Source organism: Syngnathus scovelli, chromosome 14 (genome assembly GCF_024217435.2).
Source record: "Syngnathus scovelli strain Florida chromosome 14, RoL_Ssco_1.2, whole genome shotgun sequence".
In the NCBI taxonomy this organism is placed as follows: Eukaryota; Metazoa; Chordata; class Actinopteri; order Syngnathiformes; family Syngnathidae; genus Syngnathus; species Syngnathus scovelli.
The window spans coordinates 5,661,699-5,683,995 of record NC_090860.1 but is presented as its reverse complement, the minus strand read 5'-3'; the positions used below and the strand labels follow the sequence as shown (position 1 = coordinate 5,683,995).

Here is a 22,297-nt window from a genome sequence, read left to right as displayed (position 1 = left end):
AAGTTCGAGAAGTGGAGGTGGGAGGGCGGAGGATAAAAAGGGGGTGGAGACACATTGCAAGTTGTTTTGGTTTTTTTCAGTTTTATTAAAGTCAGACTTGTAAGAAGTCATATTCTCTCGTTAATAAACGCCAACCCCAAACGGATTGATCAACAGCGTAGAACATAAATAAAAAGCTAAATCAACATATTTACAATTCTGTATGGACAGAGAAGAAAGTGTGCCTTTTCAACCCCTTTTTTTAAGCACTTATGCCTTCACATTCTTCCCTTCTCTGTCAGAGCCAAATAAACGGCAAAGAAACCTACGCAAACAGAAGAGGAACAATCAGTGACGACTTGATGTGGTGATTGTCCGCAACGCTGTGTGCGTGCGCAGCGCAAAAGGCCAGCCCGTGAACGGCACTTGGCTTTCCACGCTGGATAACAATTAGAACAAGAATAATCAAGATTAAAAAAAAAAAAAAACGCTCTTATCCCCAAAACGTTAGAAAACGACAATCACGGGAGCACACAACAGTCATGTGACTCACAGCACTTGATCACGCGACCGACCTCAGGTCCAAAATGTAAGCTCTCGGGCCAAAACTGAGGGCAGGATGACCGGTTGTTCAGTGGCGGCTTCTTTGGCCCACGCCCAGCGCCGCAAATATTACAATCAGAATTACAAAATAAAGTCAGGTGTGTATTTAAAAAAAAAAAAAAATGTTGGAATATTCCGAGAAAAAAATGTGTGGTTGGTTTCCCCCCCCATGAGTGCTTGATGGTCGAATTAAATCTTAATCTGAGATTCTATGAGGAGTTATAAAAATGTCTAAAATTGCGATCGTTGTGCAGTTAATGGGGGCAACTCATTATTTTTCAAAAACCAAAATTACAAGTTTGGAAAAAAGGTATCATTAGGGGGAATAGTCAAAATTCTGGCATTTCATCCAGAAACTTAAAAAAAAAAAGTTTTTGTGAATCTATCGATTTCAGATTGGCTCGAAATACTTCATGTCCACACATACATGGCTGGATTTAAAACAATAGTAACAATAAAAATAATGGCACTTTATGGCAGTTTATGATTTTTTTTTCTTCAGAATAATCGATTGCAGTGTCATGTCAAAGCACTAGGGGGCACAGTAGGACCGAACCACGAGGGCGTTTTGCAACTGAAGAACAAATCCAATAAAAAAATAAAATAAAAAAAAAAGAACTTTAGTAACAAGAGTAACAGCCTTGTAGACGCAGGTCACAAAACTGCAGTGAACGAGCCGAGCGGTCACTACTAAATGTGAGCCGTCGCCACCCTCCAGAGGTCACGCTGAGACATTCTGAAATGTCCTGCTGACTGCTATGCTCCTATTTACAAATTTCCTTCAAAGTGGAATGTGGCCTTATGTACACCCAACAGAAAACAAGACCGAAAGAACCCTTTCACACTGAGCCGGCTCGCTGCCAACAAGAATGAGCAAAAGAAATGACAATTTTGCCAGAAAAATCTCTGAAACAACAATTTAGGGTCTTTCAGGCAGAATAGTGACATTTCTAGTTATATTTTTCTGTCAGTTTTTCTGAAAACTGCTATTAGGCAAATAACAATGTGGAAATAGCTTGTCAGAAAGTATAGATACAAGCTCAGCGTGAACGGGGTCTTAAAAAAAAGCAGAGTAGTAGTAGTCAAAGCACTGGCTTGGGCCATTCATTTAGTCGAAAGGCAATTCAGATCTTCTCCACCCACCCTACATTTAGAAAAAAAAGAATGTCTCTGTTATCTTTTGGGGCGTCTTCCAAATCAGGCATGTGGCTGAAGGTCTCTCCTCGTGCTTGTCGTACCTGAGATTTCGAGACTGATGCGTGACGGGCGGAAAACATGTTCCAAGGGGCACTTGACTGAAATCAGTAGCAGTAGTGTAAAAAAAAAAAAAAAAAAAAGTCGTTGTCTCGTCTGTCTTGTTGGCGGGGGTGCATCAGGTGGCGCTGGGCTGTCGCGAGGTAAGTCCTCCTCCACCGCCTCCCGTTGACGAGGTGCTGTACGTGCGCGAGCGCTGTCGCACCACGGCCAGCCGGCACGGCAGTTCCAGGTCCCGGAAGAGCGGCAGGCCGGTGATGTCAGCCGCCTCGGGACGGTCGCCAGGGATGAGCGACAGCATGCTAAGCACCATGTTCAACTAACGAACAGAGACAACAAATGGGCTTGTGGCAAAAATACATTCACAAATGGAATGAGCAATAAATTTGAATATTACAAGAATAAAGTTGGAGTCCTGTAGGAAAAACAGTTGCCTTATCAGGAGAAAATGTTTGGATACGCTTAACCAAGATACAGAAAAAAAGCATGTGATCAGGTGCTACGCTAATGCTAATGATAAAAAAAAAGAATAGTAAATCAAAACGCAATTTTACAAAATTAAGTTGCAATAATCTCGTGAAAAGAGAAGACATTTAGCAATTTTCCCTTTTATATTAAACTAATTTTCCTGTGTGTTGTAAAATACATTTGAAAGTAAAAAAGGTGTGTTTTGTCACCACTATAAAGCAGCAAAGGGCCACTGACCTCGTGAAAGTTGTTTTTGGAGAAAGACTCTGGGAAGCGCAACGATCGAACCTCCATCAAGGTCTGCAGGAAGACATGACAACTCACGTGAACATCATGCCCAAAGAATTTTTTTTATCAAATAAAACAGGCATCAAAGTCAAAAACGATCCCTTAACAATATTGTCAATTTTGTTAGCTTGCACCCCTCGTGTGACTGGCCCAGAATCAACGGAATGAGGTTCTTAAGGAAGTTACGTTTCCATAACAACACAACTGAGTCATCCCATAGAGTGAACGGACCGAGGCTCCTCAGGCAAGTCAAGTCAGAGTAACAACACAACTGAGTCATCCCATAGATTTTAATTTTTGTCTCAAAACTGGCACAGAGGTTCTTCAGGCAGGTCAAGTTAGCACGACACTTGTTGACTCACCCTCACTCTTTCCATCTGCGTCCTAAACGGGTTGAGCAGCTCAAACAGGATCAGGCCCAGAGAGTAAATGTCCACTTTGTGCGAGTATGACTGCCCGGAAAGCTGCCAGGCGAACAACGACAACAACGACACAATGATAGTAGGAACCCATGTTGGAAGCACAAGTGCTCTCGCTGCAGTGACCCACCTGCTCAGGGCTCATGTAGAGCTTGGTCCCAACCTGGCCCGTGTGTCGTGTGAGGAGTGGCGCCGGTGTCAGGGCGCACTGCTCACACTCGTCCTCCTCGTGCTCCATGGCGGTCACCAGGCCCAGGTCGCCCACCTTCACCACATCGTCCACCGTGAAGAAGATGTTGGACGGCTGAGAGACACAGAAAAAAAGCGGCTCTGAGCGGAGCGGCTCTGAGCCTCAGGCTGTTGCTGGCTGCGTTTACCTTGAGGTCCCGGTGCATAAGGCCCTTGCTGTGCAGGAAGTCAACGGCTTCGGCAATCTGGAGGAAAATGTCCAGACACTGGTTGTGCTCCCTCTGCTCGGGCAGGCAGCGCTGGGCCATCCAGTCCTTCAGGTTCTCCTTGCGGCACAGCTGCATTTGGATGTACAGATACACCTGCAGACGGGATGGCACAAATTAGCGGCATTAAACTAGATCTTGCAGGTTGTTAGAATATAATGGGGCAAAATACCCGTTAAATTGTATGAGGGCGGTTGTAAGCCAAAATGGCAAAACAATATCAAAACTAAGGACTTTTTGGAGTCTGGAAAAGCAAATCAAGAAGCACGAGACAAAAAGAAGTGGCATCAAAACGTTGAACCTTGGGAGACGGCTGCACACGTTGGCCAGCAGGAGTCGGGGGTAGCGCCAGGGCCAGCGAGTTGGGCCGAGGTGGCGAAGAAGAGGAGGGCTGGCCGCTCTCAGGCTGTCGGATGTGCGATGAAGACAAACCGGTCCTCCCAACGCCGGATGGGTCTGAACGGGTGGCGATGGAGGCAGAGTCCTCCTCGGCATCCACCTCAACGCCGGCGTCGCGGTCACATCCCGAGTCCTCAAATACGATGTCAAAAGAGGACGAGGTGCAGTCACTGGGCCGGTGAGGCAGGCATAGATCAAAGGAGTCGGGTGTGTCGGGGCGGTCCGGCTCGGTCTGGCTGTCCGGTTCGGACTCGAAGCTGCCGTGAACCAGAATAGGGTAGAAGGACCGGTCGCCGTTGAGGCCCGAGCCTGTTGTGGTGTCGCAGCCGCCGAGGACCTGGTGATGATTGTACCCGTTCACCGGCAGACCTGCGGCACCGCCGCCCGAGTCGCCGCCCGAGCCACCACCCAGCGACACGGAATTGGACACGGGCACTTTGACGGACAGCGCCTCCATGTGGTCCACGAAGCTCATTGGCGATTCGGTGGCACTACAAGACAAACGAGTCAATTCGGACCTTTGTGGCAACAATGGTTCTGAGCTCGTTTTGCAATGCGGTGTTGCACACAAAATGCTTCACTTCATGCACGGCTGTGAATCGGCCGATGAAATGGTCCAACCCCGATGTCAGTCTTACCTGGCGTCTTGCAGCCACCTGTGGTCCATCTTCTCCTGCCAGCCCTCGGGGGGGCTCTCCTGCCATGCGTTGAAGTAGCGGATGATGCCGGGGTGCTCCAGCTTGGCCAAGGCTTTCACCTCCCGCATCACCTTCTCACGCGCCACCTCCCTGAAGGAGACAGAGAACGCCTTTGAGCAACACGGCTTGCTCGGCTCGGATTGGCGACTGCACCTGTTGGGCAGTCGGATCCGCTTGATGGCGTAGTTGCAGTCGTCCACTTTATTGCGCGCTTCGAAGACCACGCCGAAGCCCCCGCGGCCGAGGCACTGCACGGGCTCAAAGTCTGTCAGGTACCTGAAGAGACACACATGACAACATCTCAGCTCATTTAGTGACACCACATACAAGTTGTTGTTTTTGTTTTCGTGGTGATGGAAAGATATTTTTTAGTTTATTTGTTTGCATATTTTTATCCTTATTTCATGTTGCGCGATTGTACCGCTACAATTGTTCCTTGTTTGTGAGCTCCTTCACTGACGATGGTAATAAAGCCAATTCTGCTAATGACGTACCTGGACACGTATTTGCTGGAGCGCGTTTTCTCTGCGTCCGGCTCTTTGGATTCAACGACCCCGAGGTCGGTCTTGTCAGTCTGGCACTGCGTCTCGGACTCTTTACGTTGCTTCAGAGGAGAAAAAAGAAGAAAAAAAAAAACACGGATCAACCAAGATCTACTCGCAGAAAAGACAAAACCGGCCGTATTTGCTTTGGTAGAAATCCAATCAAAGCTAGCTGGGGTGAGCTCACTTGATTTGTTCCCTGTCCCACCCGTTGTGTGTACTTGAGGGTCCTTTTTGGGCTTGGGGGTCTTACCCTGCCGCTGACTGAGGCCGATGGGTGAAAAAACTTGCGCACCACGTAGGTGGTGGCGGCGATGCAGAAGACTATGGTGCCCAGGATCTCCTTCCACCAGGGCAGGAGCAGCACGGGGTCTTTGTTTCTGCCGCTCTCGGGCTGAGCCTCGCTTCTCTTGATCACACTCACCGCGCTATCCCGCTTCCCCCGGTAGCGCTTGTTGTAGGGAAAGTAGTAGCCGTTGTCTACGGAAGGAAGGTGGAGGGGCGGGTTAGATGTTGACGAGGCCAGCTTGCGGGTCCCGGGTCTCACCGTAAGGATACTGCAGGATGGACAAGGCTCCATTGCTGTACTCGTCATGGGAGAACTTGTCGTTGTTTAGACACTTGTCAAACTCATCCGAGCCGACCAAGGCCGGAGTCCGAGACGGCGAATCTGCCGAAGAGCAGCGGCGGGGTCAACCCGTGTCGTCATCCCGACTTTGCGAGGCGCTAAACTCACGGATGAGAGGCTTCCATTTGACGGTGGGTAGCGGAATGATGTCCTTCTCGGACCCGATGGCTTTAGACGGAAACTTCTCGGTGATCCTCACGGAGGACTGGAGGTAGAGCTGCCCCTGGAACATACCTTCAAGAGGGCACCCCAAAATATTCATGATAAATTTCAAGTCATTGTTACGCCCCTGCTGCTGTGTGAGCTTCAACCACACGGGGGCGCAGGTAAACACATACCCAGGTAAACACTGGACGCCGAAGCATCCTTGGCTGCGTCCGGATTGTCGTCGTTTTCGTCATCCTCCTCGTCAGTTTCCGAATGGTTGCTGTAGGCCGTGTCGTCAAACAGGCTTATGGGAGTGACTTTACCGCCGCCCACCAGCCAGGCGGAGGCAATGGGAGTGCAGAACTAGAACGAGAGCAAGCCATTTTCTAGCGGACTTACTCCCAAAGGTCCGCTACCTGCGTTTGAGCCAGGCAAAGCCGTCTTTTCTCACCTGGTGTTCCCAGACCAGCTGTCCATCAGCCCCGGTGCTGAAGGCCATCACCTTCCAATCAGGGACGGACACCTTGATGACCAAGTCCAGGTTGTAGTTCTTCTTGTTGTCCGCCTGCTCTTTGGACTCCTCTGTGATTATTTGTGGACGCTCCCCTCGCCACCAGGAGTCCCCGTTGGCCATCTCTCCCTCCAGGAAGCTGATGGCTGACTGCGCCTCTGGCACGAGTTTCAGCTCAAAGTTTCCCACGCTGAAGTTCCACCTGAAGCCCCGAAAATAAGCCACACTGTCATGTGACTTGATACTTTAAAATAAGGCCGGCGTCAGCCCGATACCTATATCAGGATATGGTTACTCGCCCATGCCTTGAGAATACTACGCACTTCTCCATTCCTGAGCGAGGTCTGATGGCTCGGACGCTCTTCTGGGTCCTCTGAAGCAGGAGCACGTCTTCGCTTTCCGTTTCTTCGGCACCCCAGTGGCTGCAGCCCACCGCAGAGCAGATGTAGCGCAGCTAAAGATGACGAGGCAATTTTGGTCAATGAATAACAAATTCAGAAAACAAATAAAAACTAATAAAACAATAATGTAATATATATATAATAAGAACTATAATAAACAAATAACTATAAAAACTGAAGCATTTACAAAAAAATACTAACGTGTTCTGATTCATAAGAAAGAAAGAAAAAACTCAAAATGAAGAAAGTCGTGCGTAATTGCCTACCTTGCCGCTGTAGGCGCCCAGGCCGTAGGTGGTGAGCGACTTGCCACCGACCAAGACGGTGTCTTCTCCGATGCGGTAGGACGACTCCAGGAGGGACTCCACGCTGAAAGGCACCGCCTCCATACTCTCACGATCGCGGTTCCACTGGAACAAGGCACCGTCCAGAGACGGGATCACCATCTTGCTGCCAAACACCTGGCGCCCGGGGACAAAGGAAAAAAACGCAGCCATGATTGTCAATGCTTTGGGCTGCTTTGAGTCATTTTGGCTGAATACTTTAGTTTGCTCCGTTTCGTTAAATAATGTTTTTGTTTTTGATTTTGTTTACTTTCTGCATCCTCAGCGACACTGCATAATGCGTGTTAGGCAAACCATGATGACATCATTGCAACAAAAAACTGACCCCAATCCCATCAGATCAACATCTTATATGGGATGGATAGTGCATGCAAGGCTAATTTAGTCAACGCAATCTCAATATTTACATTCAGGATAGAGATTCTGGCGGCTCGGTGGAGCACTGGGTAGCACGTCCGCCTCACAGTTAGGAGGGTGCGGGTTCGATTCCACCTCCGGCCCTCCCTGTGCGGAGTTTGCATGTTCTCCCCGAGCCCGCGTGGGTTTTCTCCGGGCACTCCGGTTTCCTCCCACATCCCAAAAAATACATGCTTGGTAGGCTGATTGATCACTCCAAATTGTCTCTAGGTGTGAGTGCGAGTGCGAATGGTTGTTTGTCTCTGTGTGCCCTGCGATTGGCTGGCAACCGGTTCAGGGTGTCCCCCGCCTACTGCCCGATGACGGCTGGGATAGGCTCCAGCACGCCCGCGACCCCCGTGGGGACTAAGCGGTTCAGAAAATGGATGGATGGATGGATGGATGGATGGATGGATGGATGGATGGATGGATGGATGGATGGATGGATGGATGGATGGATGGATGGATGGATGGATGGATGGATGGATGGATGGATGGATGGATGGATGGATGGATGGATAAAGATTCTTCCCACCCCCCAAAGTCAGACTTTTGTTTTTTAAACAGTTTAGGACAGCGAGAGAGGAAAATTGATGGTCGATGATGATTAAGTGGGCGGTAGACAGAGGTGATGTCATCTCTTCAAGATGATGAGATTTAGTGAGCTCATTAATGAAGCAGGTGGGAGGCACGCAGGTGAGTCACCTAGCCGCCGATGCTTTAATCCTCGGCTATGTTCCAACACAACTTGTAGATAAAGAGTTTGTGAGGAAACCTCGCTCCAAGTTTATTTTTTTTAAAATATTCTCAGAACTATAAAGGAATGCAAGTCTATTGGTTGCGTATCTTGGACGTCTTAAGCACAGAGCTAATTTTCGTCTGATCATTGCACTAACGTGTAATTAAAAAAAAAAATAGCTGGTAGCAAATTGGAACAAGTGGAGAGGCAAATGTAATTTTTGCTAAAAAAAAATATCGGCACTTTGACTCCTCCACTTCCGCCGGGCCGGAAGACAAATGACTTGCCGGCCGACTCGGACGCTCGTCCATCACGTCGCCTGATTGGCTCACAGTGTGTGAGTTGTCGTCATCTCTTGGCCCAAAACATTACCTCACTCTCCTAATCGCGCACATGCACGCAAGCACGCAAGCACGCACGCACGCACGCACACACGCACACACTTCATCCCTTTACACTCGCCAACATGAGTCACTCCACATTGATTGACAACCTTGCACTGACCTTTCGACACACACACGCACGTGCCCGCACACACACAAACACACGCGGCCGCACACACACAAACACATGCGCGCGCGCACACACGCACACACACACACACGCAAACACGCACGCACACACACAGACACACACACACACACACACACACTTTTCGTGCAGACAAAGCTGTTTTGTGTTTGTCGATGTAAAAAAAAGAGCTATAAAAAAAGACAAGAAAGGGGCGCAGTGCGGGGGCTGGGCGGCGGCAGGTGACTGGCTGCCTCCTCTCACAGCGTTTCGGGGGGCCAGCCAATTGCGCGGCGGCAGAGCCCTCCCTGACGGGAGCCTAATCGCCGAGCAGACTGAGTACACGCGCGTGGGCCGATGTAAACGCGTTAGCTGCGGCCTGAGGTGGCCAAGCTGCATTCAGAAAATAAGGACTTGTGGGGGTGGGGGGTGACATAAATACAAATACACACGCACGCACACACTCTCCTGGCAGAAATCATAACAGATGACATCATGGCAAAGTCAGCGTGTTGAGAGGTGAGGCGCAGACTTCTTTCTGCTCTGGCCCACTCCAATGCTAACAGGTGAAAATTTAAACAAGCTCAGCAGCTCACTGACACGCACGCACTAGGGTGACTTTTGTCGCTGTAAACAATTTGAAATTTTACCACAAACATCCTGCATGTGTGTGTTTTGTAATGACATGAAAGGAGGAGGTCTTAAATTGAAGGCGGCTAAGACGACAAAAACCCATCACAGTGAGGATTAAAGCCTCCGTAAAATCTTGCCGCCAAGCCTCACATAATCGTTGAAGGACCAGCGCAGCTTTTTTGTTTCCTCTAATAAACAGTTTGAGGAGAAGGGGGTGAGAAAAGACACGTCCATAAAATAGCGCAAATACAAACAAAAATCTTTTCTTTACGGACGAGACGAGTGGCGTGGGCGACATGGACTCGCCGCAACAGTTGTCGTTTAACGTTTTGATTTGACTTTTCTTGAAGACGAATGCAGGCGAGCACAAGTTGCTCTTGAAGGTGACATTGGGGCAGAGGTGCAAATGCGAGTTTGCGCCGCTGCGAGGTTCCTTCAGGGGCTTTTGACACTTTGGAGCCTCCGAGGAGTGCACAAACACGCACACATAGAAACAACGAAAAAGAAGCTCTCCTGAAATTTTACATCTCAAATACAAAAAAAAACGTGAAGACACCAAGTTAAATTTAGAACGGCAGACTTGACAAGACTTGTTCATCCATCCATCCATTTTCTGAACCGCTTAGTCCCCACGGGGGTCGCGGGCGTGCTGGAGCCTATCCCAGCCGTCATCGGGCAGTAGGCGGGGGACACCCTGAACTGGTTGCCAGCCAATCGCAGGGCACACAGAGACAGACAACCAATCGCACTCACACTCACACCTAGGGACAATTTGGAGTGATCAATCGGCCTACCAAGCATGTTTTTGGAATGTGGGAGGAAACCGGAGTGCCCGGAGAAAACCCACGCGGGCCCGGGGAGAACATGCAAACTCCACACAGGGAGGGCCGGAGGTGGAATCGAACCCGCACCCTCCTAACTGTGAGGCGGACGTGCTACCCAGTGCGCCACCGAGCCGCCCAAGACTTGTTCATATATTTCTATATTTCTATCTTGTGAAATGTTGGATTCACACCACGCCAGGTTGTGTTTTGATCACCAGAGTGGTTGGGTAGCTCAAAGGGGCAGGGCGGGGCTAGGCACCGTGATGGATGCTGATTGGTGGACATAGAACGAACAATTACACAAGACGAAAACAAATGTTTCTTAAGTTGAAAAAAATCTAAAACTAAAATCCTAAACGAGACCACTCAACTTTCATCGAATCCCAATTTCAAATTTTTTAAAATTATTTTAAAACCCTAAACTAGAAAGTCGAAACCAAACAAAAAAAACCTTGATCCTCATCAAATCCAGAATCTAAAACCACCACTCAATCTTCGAATCCCGAATTGACCTCGCAAACTTTATAACAGACCGCAAGGCGTACTCCGAACTCTGACAAGAGCGTCAGGGTTTCAGTCCCGGATTAAGGTGTCAAGCAGGGGTTGATTAGCCATCCCATCCACGGGCCAGAATTCACCCTCCCTCCCGAGAGCTCGGCCTCAGTGCCGCTCCGATGTAGGCGATTTTAAGACGACGTGTGCGCGTGTACCTCCTGTGTTTGTGTGTGTGAACCTCAGCGCTCAACAAAAACTGATAATCTCCTCCAGGCCAAACCGCTCCTCTTAGCAGAGCGAAGAGGGGTGGGTGTCTCGGCATGTTTATGTACATGTTTCTCATGTAGGCAACGCCAACGCCTGCTCGACTGTTCAAAGTGCAGCGAGTTCAGCGGCTGCTCTTAAAGAAGGGGTGCCCTGGGATTAAAGGGGGAGGGGTGAAGTGTGTGTGTGTGTGTGTGTGTGTGTGCGTGTGTGTGTGTGTGTGTGTGTTGTCTTTGAAGAAAAGGCGATTCGTTTTTTTTTTTTCTTTTGTAACGTGAGCTGTTTTGTAACTTGACGCTGTTTAGGGATAGCTTCAATTTTTTGGGCCTTAAAGGACATGTATCATGTAAAAATTGACTTGTTTTTTTGCTTTTAAAATAATTTTCCTGAGTATCTGGAGTATCCAGGAGTGTAGAAAAGTGTAATACAGCGGAGCCTCGGTTTTCGAACGTCCCGGTTCTCGAACAAATCGGTATTCTAATTTTTTTGCTTCGGATGTCGTACGAAATTTTGGTTGTTGAACCTCGCGCGATGAGCCGAGAGGACCCGCATGCCAACTGACTCCATTCGTTATTACATTGTCGTTTGAGGATTGCATCAATTCTAATCATGCCTCCAAAGGAAGCAAATGGGAGCAGTATAGCTGATAATGTCGAAAAGAGGAAAGCACTGTGCAAAAGGGTTGAATTTATAAAAGAATTAATCGCAAAATATGAGTCCAGTGTGCGTGTGTCAGAGTAGGCGCGGGAGTTTTGCATGGCAAAATCGACGATAAGCTTGATCCTAAAAAACACAGACGCTCTTAAAGTGATGTTGCGAGGGGCGACTGTGCTTACCTTTTTAAAATTAAGAAAACGTTTTTGCTGTTTTCTTTCATATGATCTTTGAAATGTTGTCTTTCATTGGTAAAAATAAGTTGCTACAGATACGGTTATTTATCCAGTTTATGGTGTAAAATAATGAAAAAATGCTTTAAAAAAGCGTTTATTTTGGCTTTGAACGGATTAAATTTTTTTCCATTATTTGTAATGGGAAAACATGATTCGGAATTCCAACAATTTACCGTATTTGCCGGTGTATTGGTCGACCTTTTTCGATCCAAAATCGACCGAGAAAAATCGACCTCGACTTATACACCGAGTCATAAAATTTAACTTCGTATTCATCGCTTCAAATGTGATGGTAACCAAGGCCGTTTCTCATGCATCTCATTGTGCGTTGCACTTAGAAAATTTGAACCGGGCGGCGTGCGTGAGTGCGCGGCCCGCTGGAAGTCGAATGAGGCGCCGCGATCTCCTGCGCGGTGCTTATAAAGTGCCGATCCGCTCGGCTTGGAGCTATTTCCGGCCTCCCGTTGGTGCCGGGCGGCGTGCGCGAGCTCGCCGGCCGCTGGAAGTCGAATGAGGCGCCGCGATCTCCTCCGCGGTGCTTATAAAGTGCCGATCCGCTCGGCTTGGAGCTATTTCCGGCCTCCCGTTGGTGCCGGGCGGCGTGCGCGAGCTCGCCGGCCGCGATCTCCTCCGCGGTGCTTATAAACAGCCGATCCGCTCGGCGGGGGCTATTTTCGGCCACTTGGCGCGTGCGCACGGCCTCCCGGATGTGCCGGGCGGGTGCGCGAGCTCGCCGGCCGCTGGAAGTCCAATGAGGCGCGCGATCTCCGACGCGGTGCTTATAAACAGCCGATCCGCTCGGCGGGGGCTATTTTCGGCCACTTGGCGCGTGCGCACGGCCTCCCGGATGTGCCGGGCGGGTGCGCGAGCTCGCCGGCCGCTGGAAGTCCAATGAGGCGCCGCGATCTCCGACGCGGTGCTTATAAACAGCCGATCCGCTCGGCGGGGGCTATTTTCGGCCACTTGGCGCGTGCGCACGGCCTCCCGGATGTGCCGGGCGGGTGCGCGAGCTCGCCGGCCGCTGGAAGTCCAATGAGGCGCCGCGATCTCCTCCGCGGTGCTTATAAAGTGCCGATCCGCTCGGCTTGGAGCTATTTCCGGCCTCCCGTTGGTGCCGGGCGGCGTGAGCTCGCCGGCCGCTGGAAGTCGAATGAGGCACCGCGATCTCCTCCGCGGTGCTTATAAAGTGCCGATCCGCTCGGCTTGGAGCTATTTCCGGCCTCCCGTTGGTGCCGGGCGGCGTGCGCAAGCTCGCCGGCCGCGATCTCCTCCGCGGTGCTTATAAACAGTCGCATGCGCACGGCCTCCCGGAATTTGAACACATTTCGTCAATAAATTTCGCATATTGAATTTTGAAGTTTAATATACTGCAACAATTGAGCTCGACTTATACAAAGGATATATCATAAAATCGTAAATTTCCGTCGAATTTTAGGGGGTCGACTTATACACCGAGTCGACCTGTACACCGGCAAATGCGGTACTTCTCGAACAGTCTTCTGGAACGGATTGTGGTCGAAAACCGAGGCTCCGCTGTATATCCCTCCAGGTGCTGCAGAGGTTGAGGATCGCAACCTCAAATGCTGGACTTTAAGGTGACCACTACAGGGCTTCTGTCAGTTTTTTTTATCTATTACATCACATCTGTTGGGGCAGGACAAACCAAACAAGGTAATGGGTGTTGCCAAACAAAAATCAGAGTAATAAACATGGCGGATTAGCGAATCCGCCTTGTTTAAAACCAATCCGCCTTGTTTAAAACCAATCCACCTTGTTTATTACTCGGTAAGACTTTTGTAGTCCAAACAACTCAAGGATTCCAAAGTGAAGAGATCAAAATGTCCCCTTGTTGGATGCATCAATGCATCAACGCTGTTTTCATTTCTTGTGGGTCTATTTTGAGTAGTTGTATCAGATGAATTGCATCGAAGGTGCTGTATTATTCTTGGGTAACACAATGTGTTTAATGGATTCGTTAGCTTCTTGCTAGCGCTAGCATTGGCTTACTTCGTAGTTTGACTACAGTGCGTTTACAAGACGTTCATAAATATTGTGAGGGGATTTATTTTATTATGTGTCATGTATGGCAGTATGGACAAGTCTTCGGTCGTTGATATCTTTTAATCAATCAAAAAGCTTGCGGCGCAAGTAAACACCACCTTGTTTAAATAAAGCAAAAAAAAAAAAGTAAACGCTACCTTGGCTAAAAAACTACAAATATGTTGACTGGAAAGGGAGGCACGCATCTTGCAGCGTGTGAAGTATCTCATTTGCATTTAAAGAGACCGCACCAAAACGGCTTGCTCTGAGCCGCACCTCAGAAGTAGAAAAGAGGGACCTGTGATGGTATCAAAACGAGAAATTCAGACAAAAGCATCGTTGTTCCACTTTGTATAGACCACAACTAAATGAGTAGTAAAATAGTAGAATTTATTACCGTGATATTTGGGCTTTAAGTATCAATTGCTAGTATCGGCTTCCTCCACGATTACCCAATATGTTCAACTCAAAATTACAAATTTGAACTCGCATCAACATTGCGGTCGGTCGTCGTAACCTTTTGGGCAAGTGACTCTCAACCGGTCCGTGAGGACCCAAAAGTGGGTTGTGGATTATTTTTGGGTGGGTCGCAGACAGGCAGTAAATATTTGCAGGCATTCCTCAAGTACACACACACACGACAGTTACGTCAGTACATTTGCACGCTCTCTTATTATTGTCACACACTGGATATGTGAACACAAATGATGGCGCAACACATGTGGACAGACACGGTAACAATCGTGTGCTTGAAATATGCAGATCGCCGTTCCACAACAAAGACATTTGGCTTGGTTTGGTGGAATAATTTTGTTTCTGGAACGCCAGATGCTATTTTGGGCAATTATTGGGTGGGGGGGGGTTACCTCAGGTTTGCTGAGGCTGGAGGACACCAGGCAGCCCGAGCCGACGTCCAGGTCCCACTGTTTGCGCCCCTGGTTGTGCGGGTCCAGCGCCGAGATGCGCCCATCAAGGGTGCTGATGATCACCAGAGACCTGCGCAAACATTCCAAACAAACATCAGACTACACTAAAGGTGAGCTCAGGCATTTTCTTCAGAACCCTTTAACCAGCTTTGTGGCTTCAAATTCTTTCGGGACTTTGCGGCGAACATCGCCGAAGCCTGCCGGCCCCGCCCATTGTGCCGCACCGGCTGTCATTCAAGTGTCGGGCCGCAGGGGCGGACTATCGATTGGATGGCTGCTGCTGCGGGACACAACCTTTCCAATGTGATTCATTTTTCCCTTTTATACTTTAAGGGGCTGAGGACAATGTGGAAATGCCGCTTTAGGAATGATTGATGACTTGATTGGGCTCGATTCTGACTGGCAAACGGCTTTCTCAGTCATGGCGGGCCCGCACGCAACAGAGCGCACCAACTTGAGTGGCTCTGAGCAGCCGCTATTGATCAGAAGAAATCCGTGACGGATGGCGGCTATCGAACAGCTCTTGAGCATCAAGGAGCGCCGGAGGATGTGTCGTCCCGTAGGCAACTAAAGGTGGGATTGTTCCCGATCGATGGGAGGAAGTTTCCTCTGATTGTGCACATTGCCTGTGAAGACCGAACGCTGTGGTGGGGAAAAAAATGAAATGAATATTTGAAGGCAAAGAAAGTAAGGCTTTCCCATTGAATGCTAAAGAATTCAACAGTCAGAAATAGGTTCAAACGTTTCCAAAAATACAAACATGGTAACAAGGCGTCAAAGATAAGATGATCGCCGCCTCCCGCTGGAAGAAAAAAAAAATCAGCTCCTGGCATTATCAGGCGTGCTACGAAAAATATTGTTTTGCCCTTCTCTCGGCCGCCAATGAGAAAAGGAATTGACTCGCCCTTTCTATTGGCTCTTGGGCCTGCTCACATAAAGCTGATTGGCTGTTGCTAAGCAGTGGGGTGAGGACCAGCCCCTTTCCAGTCTCGCCGAGGAAGGAGAAAAAGAAGTCACAGAGTACAAGTGAAGATGGAGATCAAAAGCTTTTGTGGGGTGCTGATGAAGTGAGGGGGGTCGGAGTATCCTCACATGGTGCTGATGGAGCAAATGAGCAGAGCGGCGGCCAAGCCAAACAAAAGACGACACCCTAGAAAAAACTAAACACAAAAACACTACAACAGCCCCACGCAGCGAATCCAGCTGCGGGCGGTTTATTTCTAAGAGCGCTTATCAAAGCTGAGGCTATGTCAGCCGCATCTTGGGGCTCCGCAAAAATAATTAACGATAAATCACTCCGACAGACGCAAGCCGGCATAAAAACAAACGTCTTCCATCCAGCAGTCATTTTGTGCTTGTAGTTAGCAAGGAACTACGCTGGAATGAGTGGAGGATCTTTAGTGAACAAAAGTAGCGTTTTGCCGCCCAATGGAGGCATCTTATTGGCAAGGCCTTGAAGTGAGTTGAGGCACTTTTTTTTAGACAAAATTAGTGCTTTGCCACCATCTATGGGGTATCTTGTGACTTGCGGTGATTCGTTTAGACAAACGCGGAGATCTTCAGGCAGTTGAGGAGCTTAATTCAGACCAAAGTAGTAACTTGTTTCCATCATGCAGCATCTGTAGGCCATTCTAAACGCAAATGAAAACATTTTCACCTTCATCACACAATGCAACAGCAGCGGCGGTGAGCAACTTTTAGCAACAAATTGACCCAGCGGTGAATAGGGAAGGAGGTTGAGGAGGGGCGAGGCTGCCTAACAGCGGCTCGTTAGTGTCGCGCCATCATCGTGTCCTCATGGCGGCGGAGCGTGAGGAGCCAATTAGCCCGGTGCTCAGCCGCCGCTCCTCGGAGACAAGCGCACGCTCGCAGGAGGTGCTAAAGTGAGCTGTAAACACACTCCATTCAAAGAAAGCGGCACAGCGCGGCGCAATGTTTACATCTGGCAGGTCTCCAAGGAGAGCCGCCGCAGCCGCCGCCAATCAGGAGGCGCCGAGCGCCGGCCGCCAGCCAACGGGGCCCGTGTTGTTCTCCGGCGCTCAGTCCAATGGGCAGGCGGTTGTGCGTCGAACCGGCCAATGGCAGCGCGGGGCTGCTTGTAACCATGCGACAAGGCGAGTGGCGAGGAGCGTCCAAAATACAAGCGCGTGGGGAGCACGTGCCGGGGAGAAAGTTGAGAATGCGGCGACCTGCGCTCGGGCGGCCGCACCCAAAGTTGAGAAGGCGCACTCCAAATTCTTTGCGCCAAAATGCATTTCAAAGGTGAAAAGAATGTTTGAAAGCCGCTTGTCAGACATTGACCAAGTGGCAGAAGATGTCTTTTAAGCGCAGACGGGGGAAGATGTGAAGCAATAACTATAGAAAATTTAAAATCCAAATTACAATAAGCCATAAAAGTGCTGATAACATTTACCACTTAACTGTACAAGGAGAAACATGAAGCAGGTCATGTTAAGTTATTTTCAGATTTTAAAAAAAAAGTCATTTTATAGGGCAAGAAACCTGGTGACGAGACATGATGCAAACCAGAGGTGGCCACATTAAAAAAAATAAGTCCTGTCATTACAAATTTAATTCCTGTCTGTCTTTGTCCAAGTGTCAAAGTCAGGGGGACTGCAGAGTCAAGGGTGTGGTTTTTAGGCAGTTAAAAAAAAAAAACACAGAGAGACTCGTCTCTTCTTGCTTGCACAAGCGCGCTGAGCTCCGCATGGTGCTCTCTTGCCATGTCGGCTCGCACGTGCTCAAATCCAAACGGCGTGGCGCCACGCTCCCGGCAGCTGATTGGCCCAGCCGCCGCCGTGCGATTGGTTGTTGCCAAGCAGTGAGTGCAGTAAAAACAAGACAGCATGCTCCATCCATCCTTCGACCGGCTACCGGCTTGTTTTTCCTCCTCGCTCGCCTTCTCGGAGCATCCCACCTTTTTTTTTTTGCCTTTGCCCCACCCAAAGTGCTGCAGTGCTGCGGGATGCGTCCTGCTGCCAACTTGTCAAAGGAGCTCGTAAATCCAATCTGCTGCCCGGGGAACAACTTTTCAAATCACAATAGACGACTCTTCATCTTTCTGAGCTAAATGAGCACTACGTGGCACCGCAATGCAAAATGCAGAATCCTGCGTATGCCACCTATAAACTTTTTTGTGGGTCTATGTATTCATGAGGGCGATGTCTAACCAAATTTCATGTTGCCAATTGAAACTGACTTTGAGGGGACATTTTTTTTCAAAACTAAAATGGCAAACCTCCTGCATGTATGGTTCCAAACATTTTTACACACAATTTTAAACACAATTTTTACCAAATTTCCACTGCAAAATGAAACGAGCTTTGGATATTAGAATTTAATTCAATTTGTTCAATTCTCTATGGTGCTAACGATTCAGAGCAAAACAGCTGACTTGCGTTGACTGTTGGGATTCTTGAGATTTTTTTTGTGAGTGAGTCAACTCCCGAGTGACATGTTTACCAAATTACTTGGTGATAAGTCCAACTGTTTTTTTCAAGTCAAACGGCAATAAATCAGAATCGCCAAAACGAGCACCTTTCTGTGTTTTAGCAGAACTAGTGTGTGTGACAACACATGATAGAGAATGTTTTTGTCCTGAAAAGGACATATTCGGGTTACAAAAAAAAAAAAACACGTCCGCCTCACGCGTGCTAGAAAACTTTCCCTCACACTTCATTCACATCCTCGACTGGCCTGTCATATTGAGGACAGCTCTATTAATATACTCTTCCTGGTTACCCGCCATGCGACCACTCAAACTAAGTCAGCAGGACAGTTTTTTTTTTTTTTTTTAAAAAGCATAAAAATATGAAGTCGTTCCAAAACATGAACACCTCCTTTTCCTCTGCAAGCTAACTATAGCCAGACCTGTGTGGCCCTGCCGCTCAAATCCTGAGCAGTGGCCCGTCTCTCAGACACCATTGGCCGACAGGACGGCCAGCCCGGCCCATTGGCTGTTGCTAAGCAGTGGGGTTGCCGCACGGGATCCGGAGCTGTCGGAGCCCTGAGGGTGTTAAGGGCGGCGGCGCAAAGGAAGGTGGGGGAGCAGGTTCAAACCTAACCTCCCGAAGGCGGGAGAGGTGCAAGTGGAATCGGGTGAAGGATGCTGTGATTTTTTGTTTTAGGTGCTACTTAGTGAAAAAAGTTTGACAAATAGCACTGCAGTCCTTCCCACTTGCTGCAATGGTACTACAGATGCTACCTTTGAGTTTTGAACAAATATTGAACAAAAACATTTGAGTGACTCAATTTGTCAACAGGGGACGCGACTTACTATGCGCAGAGGCCCTGTCAGTCTTGGAGGTACAGAAAGGTTTACGCATGCATAATTCACGCGTGTGCATGTAAACACGTCATCTCGGGGGAGGGGGGTTCCTACATTTACAGGTGAGCCACTGACAGCAGCAGCTGCTGATCAAAGCGTACAACTACAAAATTAATAGACGACAGGAAACAAAGCACACAATGGAACACAGCTTTCAAAATATCACAGGAACATTTTTAAGGTGGCAAATTAACTAATAATACGCAAAAAAGTCTGATATTCAGCAGGGTCAAACTTTTGATAACAGATTAATCAGCCGATGAAACTGTACATTGCAGCCTGTTGCGCTTTGCAGCATCACGTTTGATGTGTGCACGACCTGAGCCAAGTTCAGCGGCAATCCTCCCGACGGCTGGATGGAAAGCAGGCATGTAAACCTCAGAGGACGTCACACGAGGGAGCGACATGCTTCTCCTGTGAACCAGCTGAACGGGGCATAGCTAACAAAGAACACACGCAAAGTCGAATGTGCGTTCTTATTTGTAATCTGTACCATTTTGGTGCTGACTGACGCGTTGCAGTAGACGCAAGCGATGCACTACAAAATGAGCCTGCAGCCTCAACAGGCTGCCGCCCATAGCACAATAAAAAGCCAATTGGGGCACACTGACATTTCAAACATAACAACAACAACAACCACCACAGGGAATTGGATGTAAATATGTCAATAGATGTAGACCAGAGGGTTTCAACTGGTTTTGTCCAAGAGTTGTTGCGACCACTTTTATAACCAAAGGACCACTGCTTTGGCAAAATATTTTATTTTGCACTGAATGAGGATAGACCTATACAGGCTATTTATTTGTACCTGTATGTCTATTTTGAGAATCTCAGCTACGTTTGACATAATTTGGATGGGTGAATGATTCACAAAATTAGGTGGAAATAAATTAAAATAATAAATCAATTTTATGTTTTAAAAATGTTACAATTATTTTTCATTTCCAATTTCGCGGACTACCTGCAATACCGCCACGGACCACTAGAGGACATAGGACCACCGGTTGACAATGGTGTGTAGAACATCAACTGATGGAATATGAACATGTTTGCTACTCATGTTGACATGATCTGATTTTGATTTACTCTGTGCCATCTTTTAGTTCTGACATTTTGTTGGGTTCCTATCCGAACTCGTCAAGATCTCAGCGTGTATAAGAGCTAACCTAGCTATAAATGAAAATTATAACCACAACGATAAGCATGTTAAAGCGATAAGGCCGCTAATGAGTGACGTTTTATGAAAAGAAAAGATTTTAGGGCGATATTGGCTTCAAATTGTACCTCCGGCAACGACAATTCATATCACTTTTGACAAAATGATTTTTATTATTACACAACTGTACAGTTAGTGGCACAACAAACATTTAGTTGTCGTGGTTCGCCTAAAGATCCAAATTGCGCCCAGCATGCCTCAATCATAATTGCATGCAAAAACTCATCACAATCTTTAGTTTTTATAAGTAATCTCCAATGAGGCGCTTTTTGCGACAAGGCTCTGGCCGTTATGGCAGTCATGTGCAGGTGTACCTAATGACGTGACCGGAGGGGGCTATTTATATTTTGTTTGGGATCACAGAGCAAACAAATAACATAAAAACATTAAACAACTTAATAGCAACAAAAGAAATATTATGGGGTTTTTTTTGTCTGTTTTAAGTGCTTTGGAAGCAAACGATTATTTGGGGTCCTTGCTGGGCGTGTTGTGATGTCGCCCCATCCGAGCTGCCACATCACCCCCGCCCACGTGCGTTGACCACAACATGCACCAAAAATCTAAAGACAAATATTGCAATTTTCAATTTTTACAACTTTTACATAACTTTCATTGTTTCACCGCTTGGTTTCCGTTGCTGTACAATTTGTCAGCTGGCTAACTCTCGTTTTAAGGATTTAAATGGCACGATAAAAAAAAGTTTGAAGTACAGTTAGAAAATAAAAAGAAAAATACATTGTCCGGTTGATTGTTATTTGGGGATGCAGGGCTTCTTTAAGATTATTTCGGTCATTAGTCAAGTTAGGAAGGCGAAAGCTTTGAAAGTTGTTTTATATAAGCGCTCGGTGGGAAGGGGGGACGTGTTCATGATGTTGGCCAGCTCGGCATCGTCGTGTTCCGTGTCACATCCGCCTCGCTTACCTCCTCATTGGGAAACTTCCGTGACGTTCTCCACCGCAGGACGCCTTGTCTTCGGCGCTCGGCGTCCCGTTGTCCGCGACGTCCTCCACGGTCACATCCGCCACCGCCGGCCGTAGCTTCACCGCTCGGTGTCCATCGCCCAAGCCCCTTGTGGCAAGCCGGGGCTTCCCGTCGGCGACGACCGAACCCAAAGTGTGCAGGGTCCCGATTCCGACGAGCACGTTGAGGAGCAGGAGCGCCAGAGAAATGCTCGCGTTTCCAAAGCGAAGCCCCCTTTCCATTTGGAAGGCTGGCTCATTAGTGAAGCAGCAGATTTACATGCCACTGCTCGGCCGTGTAAATCTTTACATACAAGAAAAATAATCGTTTGTGTTATGAGTGTCAATAAGAGTTACGTCGTAGTTTGCCCTAAAGTGCCCTCTCGTTCTCATTTATGTAAACACAGCCACGGGAAGAGAACGGAGCGTTATCCTCTTTATACTTGATGCAAGACCTGCCGTGGTTACGATTCGAGGCTCCGCCTTGTTTCCATACAGCAATTGGACGTTGAAAAGCATGCGTTCGTTAAGACCACTTTCCGTTGACTGGAGAAGTGTCAATCAAAAGGGGCGGCATACTCAGCACAAGCTTATTGGGCCGACTACCCGTCACTCAAGAAGAAGCCCGCGGAAACGACCAACTTCAATATCAGTGCATCTAACTGGCCGACTCTCGGACGTCCAAGGCGTCCAATCGGAGAGGCGATTGTGGTAAACAACACCGCGATTGGCTCAATGCGTTGCCCTGTTTACAAGAGGAGATAACTGCATTGGATACTCCAGTCGTCAATCAGCAGTGGTTGTCGAGTCGCCCGAAGCAAAAACATCAACGTGGCTCCCACTACACAGTTGTCGCGGTATATTCTCTTCCTGTGGTCAGGGGTTATCTTCCGACGATTATCAAGTCGAAACTAAATAATTAATCACATTTAAAAAGGGAAA

General features: G+C 48.2%; 1 protein-coding gene across 1 annotated transcript; it reads right to left on the bottom strand.

Moving 5' to 3' along the window:
• Nucleotides 1-61: 61 nt before the first annotated feature.
• Nucleotides 62-21,918, bottom strand: eif2ak3 (eukaryotic translation initiation factor 2-alpha kinase 3). The gene is made up of 18 exons (XM_049740011.2): nt 21,318-21,918; nt 14,794-14,923; nt 7,059-7,253; nt 6,715-6,845; nt 6,332-6,593; nt 6,072-6,243; nt 5,842-5,967; nt 5,653-5,775; nt 5,359-5,585; nt 5,058-5,167; nt 4,717-4,839; nt 4,504-4,653; nt 3,768-4,356; nt 3,389-3,562; nt 3,142-3,315; nt 2,955-3,056; nt 2,542-2,604; nt 62-2,155 (listed from the first exon to the last, which is right to left on the bottom strand). The coding sequence occupies exons 1-18, from the start codon at nt 21,596-21,598 to the stop codon at nt 1,955-1,957; spliced, it is 3,333 nt and encodes a 1,110-aa protein (XP_049595968.1). The 5' UTR covers nt 21,599-21,918; the 3' UTR covers nt 62-1,954.
• Between the last annotated feature and the right edge of the window lie 379 nt (nt 21,919-22,297).